The sequence below is a fragment of the Amphiprion ocellaris genome, chromosome 16 (genome assembly GCF_022539595.1).
Source record: "Amphiprion ocellaris isolate individual 3 ecotype Okinawa chromosome 16, ASM2253959v1, whole genome shotgun sequence".
Lineage (NCBI taxonomy): Eukaryota > Metazoa > Chordata > Actinopteri > Pomacentridae > Amphiprion > Amphiprion ocellaris.
The window spans coordinates 12,848,085-12,856,403 of record NC_072781.1 but is presented as its reverse complement, the minus strand read 5'-3'; the positions used below and the strand labels follow the sequence as shown (position 1 = coordinate 12,856,403).

General features: G+C 38.0%; 1 protein-coding gene across 1 annotated transcript; it reads right to left on the bottom strand.

The window, feature by feature from the left end:
• Window positions 1-1,264: 1,264 nt before the first annotated feature.
• On the bottom strand, window positions 1,265-6,385 carry gfral (GDNF family receptor alpha like). Its single transcript, XM_035944019.2, has 9 exons — window positions 5,897-6,385; window positions 5,475-5,603; window positions 4,906-5,061; window positions 4,661-4,720; window positions 4,240-4,555; window positions 2,912-3,171; window positions 2,739-2,813; window positions 2,548-2,629; window positions 1,265-2,456 (listed from the first exon to the last, which is right to left on the bottom strand). The coding sequence occupies exons 1-9, from the start codon at window positions 5,931-5,933 to the stop codon at window positions 2,387-2,389; spliced, it is 1,185 nt and encodes a 394-aa protein (XP_035799912.2). The 5' UTR covers window positions 5,934-6,385; the 3' UTR covers window positions 1,265-2,386.
• Window positions 6,386-8,319: the final 1,934 nt, after the last annotated feature.

Here is an 8,319-nt window from a genome sequence, read left to right as displayed (position 1 = left end):
AAAGGGCATCCAGTACTTTCAAGTTTGTATGTGGTTGTGTGTTTACTTAAAGAATCCGTCCATTGTTTGTGTGAGTTTCTTCTTCATCATATCCAGACATAAGTTACTGATGAGGTCGAACATTGAATTTAAACAACCAGTAGTTGTTAAGCATCTCCAACTTTGCTGCTTTTCTTATAAACGCTGTTCCCCAGCATTTAAAAAAAAAAAAAAAAATCTGAATTGTCAGTTTATTATTCATATTTAATGCAGTTGTTAGCATCCGATATTGTTTATTTGCTTCTTTATCCATGCTTCCCTCTGACTACCTTTATTTATTTATTTTTTTAGCCCACGGAGGCACTGACATACAATACACAAGATAATACTGTAAATTATAAACACAATATGAAAGGTATTATTTTTTTTTTTTTTTTGGCCTTCTGGGCTTCAGGCCTAGGTGAACATTTAACCTGATGGAGGAAAAAGAAAAGATAAAAACTTAATTTTGGTTAAAACACAACTGCAATGGATCCTCATCCACATTTACTTCCAGGGTCTAATTATTTCAGTAAACTAACAGACATGCCTCTTTACAGCAGACAGAAGAGATTAAGTCTTTATGCAGCGGAATGCCAATAAATCCAAAGTTATTGAAACTGCAAAATATTTTTTAAACTGCAGCTTAAAAACATGTACCTTTTATTCCACATTGAGGCAGGACAAACAAATACAACACACAGTGGAATTAAATTTAGATCAGCTCCAAACTCTATGCAATTCCTCGTGTCTTTGACCTCAAGAAGCCATTCAGACCTTCACATCCACTCATCTTGATTACTGCATTTCAACAATATGGTTTGTCCTGAATAAGTGTGTCTGAGTGTCTGGTGTCTGAGTCTCCAAATAGATCAAAAAGATGAGGAAAATAGTCTTAACAAGGTCACAAAAGAGACAACATAATACTCCCATCTCAGCCTCCCTGCTGCTGTTTGTGTTCAAAGCACTGATTAGGCTGGTCTCTGCTGTTCATTGCCTTCTCTCTTTATGTTACACAGTCAGATGTCTGACATCATCTCACCAAAGGCTCCTGTTTGTCTCTACATCCAGGACTAAGTGTTATGTTGAAAGGTCCTTTTCAACAGCTGCCTCCAAACTAAGGAATTTCCCTTGTCCTGCCAAATTTTATTCTCACTCTTTCAAGCTTCAACCTAAAACATTTGATGTTCTTTCACCTTAACTGTAGCCAAATCAAAGAAAACACATTAGAAAAAGCTGCATTCATTGTTTCTTTTCAATATGATTTCACAGTAATCTTGGCACGCTTTCTATAAAAAGCCTAGTCAAAGGATAAACCTGAGGCTTTTTCAGAATGTCATTGTTTTATCAGCAAATCAAAACACATCTAACATCAGATATTTTGCAGTGATTTGATGAAGCTGTAGCTCTTCAACCTGTATAGATCTGTTGACTAGTGAACAGAGCACCAACAACAATAACATAAATCAATCTCATGAGTCAGATGTGTTGATTTGGTTCTTACAGTGACTGATGGTGTAAGTCAGCGTGACAGATTAATAACTTCAGGCCTTTGATTGATTTTTGCTGTACAAAGAAATATTTCTTGTGTGATCTGTGTAAAATGCTTTGAGTTCGCACACAGTCATTTATCTTGGAAATTTCAGATGTCATGACTACATTAATAACTCTAAAAATACAGGTCTATCTTAGGTTTTTAATAAAGCACAGTCTGTCAGGTTACTGTTTGTGGCAACATTGTCATCAGTTACAAAGACTAGTTATAAAATACAAGCAAAGTAAATCATATGATGATGATCATATGATGATGCAATTCTATCTCTTTGGATGGATTTGTAATATGTTGTGTGCAACAGTTTTAGGTACTTCAAATTCCTGTCTATCAAACAATATCATCAGGGAGGTGTCTGATCAGTCCCGAATTTATTCTGCAGCATAACTATGATTCCAAACAACCAGTCAGATTGATAAAGAACCATCGATCTTTTACAAGAAGAACAAGGAGTCCTGCAGCAGATGGTGTGACCCTTACAGAGCCCCGTTGTCAGAATGATCGATCACCTGCAGAGTACCTTGAAAAATGCATGTGAACCCAGGTTGAATGTTGCTGTTTAAAAGTAAAAAGAGGGTCAGATTTGATGTAGTATAATTTCTATTTGCTGAAGTGACTTGTGAAATGAAATAAATAAATAAGCTATTGATTGCATTATTTTTTAAAAGCATCTTCACTTTAATCTTTTGCTAACATCAACACTGAGATAAAAAAAAACAACAACAACAGCAATGCATGCAACAGAAAGCCATCTCATCTCTGCAGTCACATAAAAACTTGTTCACTGTGACGCGTTACATGTTAAGAGGATACACATTAGAAAATAACAACACAACTGCTTTTCTCAGGATGGTGAAATTTTGTTTTATCTCTCCGTCTCAGTGTCCTATGACACAAAAGAGGGGAAAAAAGTTAGAAAAAAGTTTTATGTTGTACTATCATTACATTTTGCATTGGCTTATTGTTGATCTACTTACCATATTTTACTGACAACAGCCAGAGGCATTATTATGATAACACCAACAAGTAGCACTATTGCAAAAACATACAGCAGATAATCTGAAAAGACAAAACATATGTAAGTACCTGAGCCTGTTTTGACAAATTCGAATTAATTTTAATCATATTTTCACCGGGAAAAAGGGCTGAATTTCAAATGTAAACTTACCATGTGATCCTGTCTGTTCAGAATCATTACTTTCAGGAGGTTTAAAGGGGCTCCCACTGCTTTCCCATGATGTAGCTAAAAAAAAAAAAACAAATCAAAATTCTTTAAAATGCTTCCAATTAAGTCAGAGTCTAGTATTAAAGTGCCTGTTTAGATATTAAAATCATACTCACTGAAATGTGATCTGTTATGGAGGACATCATGAATCATATTGCACATCAGCAGCTTGTCATTGTAAACTCCTTTGCATGTACAAGGATAGTGAAGTGTTGTGCCTAACGTAGCCAAGAAGGCCATTTTGCATTCAGAATCCGTGCCGAGCATGAGAGCTGGATCCATCTGGCTGAAACATTCATCCCTTTGGAGGTTACTGTTGCTGCACTGTGCATCTTCAGAGCTCCAACACTTGGACTGGAAAGTGTTTAACAGACCTCTGGTAAATGAAGAAAGCATGTGTTATGTGCTGTCATTTTGGTGCTTTACTTTGGATATTAGGTGTTTATATGATATGATAGACTCATATTCGGGTATAATTCTGCATTCATTATATTGTTCAATTAAAATTTGGGGAAAAATGTCTCAGGGACAAGTGCTGAATAAAGAGTCAAAGCACAAATGATGATGACATTTTAAAGAATGGATGTAGAAGCTTTTCTGATTGCAAATTGTAGATGTGACAACTCAGCGTCAAATTAAGCAATTTCAAAAAATCTGCTGCAGTATGTACAAACAAGCACTCCATCCACACCATAAAATCAATAAAGCTGAAATTGCTCCTGATTGTCAGACCATCACCTTGCCCCTTGTATGGTATTTGCCTGCCACCTATATGTGAAAAAGTGAATGGAAAGCAAATTGCACAGGGATTTCGGTAACTGCACTACACAACCCATATCTTAGATTGCCTTAGTTCCAGTTCTCCTCCACTGCCCACATTTCCATTACTGGCACTAGGTTGCTAGTGACCCATTTGACAGTTTTTTCTCATTTCACACCACTTCCTGTTTCCGTTACTCACACGGGGATGCTAGTTTTGCCATTCCACACTCTCGTCACCGCTCTACATGAGAGCAAACTGGCCGTCGAATTGATCTCAACAATCTCACCATCATCACTATCCCCAACTAGAACCAGGCCACATCGTGCACATTAATGTTCTTCCTGCACCATCTTGCTTGATTGTCTGTCACAAATACATAACTGGTCATTATAAACAAATTACTCACTCCTCTGCGCTCCTTCTCCTCCTGCAGAAACAGCCAGTGCTCAAGACCTTTTTCTCCTTCTCATCTGTTTATCAGAATCAGTATTTCTGGCAGCTTCTTTTGTTGTCTCTGACATTTCATCTTCCATGCACAATTCATTTGCATCTCATTTTGGTGGTGGTGTGCCTGCTTATGAATTTTATGCTTGTGTAATAGCTCTGAGATAAGGAATGCACTTTCACACACAACCTATTTTTTAAAATGATTTTTTCCTGTAGCATTGGAGAACATCTTACCTGCAGTTTGTGTCCTGAACACACTGGTGGAGTGTTTCCTGGCAGATCCAGGTCTCGTCTCCACATGTGCCACTGTGCAGACCCATTGTCATCTGCAGGCAGCTCTGATCTGAAGCCTCACACTCACACATGACCAGCATCTCTGCAACATTTTGTGGCATGTTGCCATAGAACTCCTGAGTTGCTCGCTGACAGCGTTCACTGTCGCACTGCTCCGCCATACACGCCTGAAGAACAGGTGCCAGGTGTCTGTTACAAACTGCATCGCTGACACAAACACTAATTCGGTCCAAGCAGGATCCAGCACCGTCATATACTACAAAAAGAAAAGGAGTGGATGAGTTTGAAGAATTTAGAAACATCACGTTTGTATTAAGTGAATTCTGCACTATTTATCTTTCAATCGAAGTCAAATACTTACCATAACCTAACAAACTGCTTGACTGCCAGTCCATCATTGTGCTCCTCTTCTGCTGAACCGCTGTTCAAATAATAGGAAACATGATTATCTCCTCCTCAACAAACGGCTGTTTAAAACAACCTGTTGTTCACAACACTCATTCTGCAGCACAGTAGTCTTTGTTAATACATCAGATCGCCTTTGGTAAACAAAAGTGTAATTTCACCTGTAACTGCTTATCTCGGATATGACTGAGAATACTGCACCTGGCTCTCTGTGGCATTGTGAGGCCAACACTTGTATAGAATCACAAAGATCCTCCTCCCAGGCGCACACACATCCTCGCAGAGAAGGAAATTGGTCCAGTATGGTCTGGATGGTCATGTTACAGACCTCCGAGGCTTTTATTTGGCACCCTTCATCTTCAGTAACACAAACACGAGAGGGAGGCAGAAAAACAGGATTTTCTATAAGCGTGCAAGGTCTTGTTTGTGCAACAGGTGCTTCCCATGTGCCTGCTGCTCTCATGATTTCCCTTGTGAAGGCTGTTTATATGCTCAGGTACACATGTATATATTGAATTCATTATCATAATACAGGATTCTAAGGTCAAAACAGACACTGTATATTTTAGAGGATACAGATGATCTATTTATTTGGTTCATACATTTAGCTCCGGGCTATTGCCTCAGTTATTACATTTAAGCCATATTCCAAGAAGTGCAATTGAATTAAATGGCCTCATGTAATCACCTTTACACTGCCACTATAAAATTATAAGGATAACAACATCTTCCAATTGCCCCAACAGAAATAGGAAACTTGTCCTTTTTACCCTCGCAGATGCTTCCGTAAAATGCCTGTTCACTCTCGCATAAGTCTGACATGCAGGTATTCTCAGCAGCCGAACATTCAGAAACTGGAGATGTGATGCTGTTGCTGGTTATCTGAGGAATCACAATCCCTAAAATGCAAGCACATTGCAATAACAAAACTTATGTAATTATATTCATCTGCACTTCATTAAGCTAATTTAAATATTTGTCTTAAATGTTTGTACAAAAGGTAGTTTCAGAGAAACTATGAATGCTTAACAAAACTGAGTGCAGACTCACTTTGGGTAACTGCACATGCAATATAGACAACAAAACATGCAACCCTACTTTAATTACATGACCTCACAACACACAGCTTGAATTTTAGGAAAAAGTAAGTTTTCTGTACAAGATCTGTTATTTTTGAGCAGGTAAGACTCACCAAATAAGACTGCAGCTTCCAGCTGGATCAGCTGCATGCTGGCTGTTGTAAAGATGTGAGAGGACAAGTGAAGCTCTACTGCACCTGATCTGCCCTCTTATTGGTGTCACTACTTAGCTGGGATACACCACCCACAGTCAACAGGATGTAACACATTTACTGGAGGCTGTACCCTGGACAGTGTAATAAAATCACATCCACGAATAAAACAGAGCTAAAAGAACAACAAAAACAAATCTTTTGTTCCGGTGAAGTCATAGCGTATGTGTGACTTTTTGGTGAATGTATAGGTACGTAAAGGTTTAATCACAGTATTTCTTTACAGGCAGAATTATGTGCTGGATTTGGTAACTGTTGACTTGACAATTCAGAAAAATGCTTCTGAGGGTACAATGAACATAGCAAATGGGATACATTCACATTATTAAGATGCAATAAAAGTTTTCAATTTGAGTACGCAAATAGGCAACAAAAAAAAAAATCCATAAACAGAGGTAGATGTTTAGAGGACAAAGGTGCAAAATCAAGATTTTTATATCAGCAATGATATGGGTTCTACAGCTCACAGTTCTGATTTTCTGACCTGCAGCAATACTGTTTCACTGTTCTCTCATCAGCTTGTTTCCAGGTGCAGCATGTAGCTGTTTTCTGTGATAAGGCTTTTAAAGGTTCCCTAGCATCGCTTTTCAGCCAATTAATTAAAGTCTCACATGTCCCCAGATTGTATTTTTTATTTTTTCAGCTAAAAATACAGAGACGGTTAATTTCACCATGATGCTATAACTTCTGGTTTCAGCCCTGTTAGAAATAAGCTTTCTCAGTGTCTGTAGCTTTAATGCAGCTGAGCTGCTGCTGTCTCCGCTCCTTTCAGGAAGAAGGCTCTCTCTGTGTCGGTGATTGATGGCATGGAGAGTGTGACACTGAGATTTTTTTTATCACTAATTCACAAAATTCACAGCACAGTAATTTTTTTTTACAACATATGTGTATCGTTACTTAACATTACTATTGCAAAATCTGTACATCAGACCAACACTTGAAGTAGGGATTGACCGATATAACTCTGTTGTGGGATTGACTGAGACGGATCTGTTTGTTTGCTGCAGTTTGCTGTTTTTCGAATCTTTCAATGTTTTATCACTTTAATTGCTCCCTAAAATTCATATCTTAAAGCATTATTTCTTACTGTTTCAGACACTCTTTTAGGGTAGTTTGTAGCTGCCTTCTAACTTAACCACTAGCCATTAGCAAAGCCTTAGCTGCTGTGAGAGGAGCTAATTTCCTGGTTTGTGTTTCTTGTTCAGTTTTTGTAGTCTCAGCTTGAGAGCCATTTCTGAGACCACAGAGTGGCACAGACAGAGAGAGGCAGCTGCATTAGACCTGACTTTTAATTGATCAATAATCAGTCAAAAAAATGTATATACTGATAATCGGAAAAATGTCAAATATGTATCAGCCATGATAATCAGCCAGGCCTATAACTGGATGTATCCCTACTCTGAAGAGACTGCTGGTCCACAGGTAGTCTTAATTTCTGTCTTTCTTCAATGCTCATTCCATTGTTGACAACAGAAAAATATGAAAATGAGCAGAGATTGTTTGAGAATTTGTCTGTATTAAAATACAGTTTATGTGAGCACCTTCCTTCCTTGTTTACTTTAAAGTTTCCACCATGTCTGGATGTTCCTCAACCAGTTTCCACAGAACTAAGACCTGTGTGTCTACAATCAAAGCAACAGTACAGGATTTTCCTATTCTTGTGGGAGCATTGCCATTGCCATCAGTGATAAGTTATCAACTGTTTCTTCAGCTTCACAAATGCTGAGAGTGTATGAAGACTCTTGTGTTCACTCTTGCAGCCAACAGCAGAAATTTTGGTGTGCTTTGCTCTTTGCGTTGAGCTTGAAAACTAGTGGTACAAACGCTACCTGCCAAGCACCAAAAGCAGAACCTTCTGGCATTTTTCATGTCATTCAAATACACTTTTTTGGAAGTTTTTTTGTTTACCCAAAGAAAATGTGCTAGTTGCTAATCTTGACAAACGAGAACAAAAGTGTACACCATGGATACTCTAGTGCAGGGCTATTCAATTGAAAATTGACTCGGGCCAGATTTTCAGACTAAAAACATGAGCTGGGCCGGATGTTTTTAGCAGACAGTGAGCAAAGTTAACCATTTAAAATAAACACAAACAGAGAAGATAACAAACAAACTGGATGTTTATTAACGTATTGCCACATCCAAAAGGACAGAAACACAATAGAAGAGCAGTACTTAAACTAAACCTGTGCTGAAATACTGCTTCTTTAAATTTTACATTTCAAAAACACACAACTTCAACACATTTTGATAGGTAAATATAAGCACATGTTAAGGTGCATATGAACATAAAAACTAAGTGCAGATTAGAAACACCATCTTTT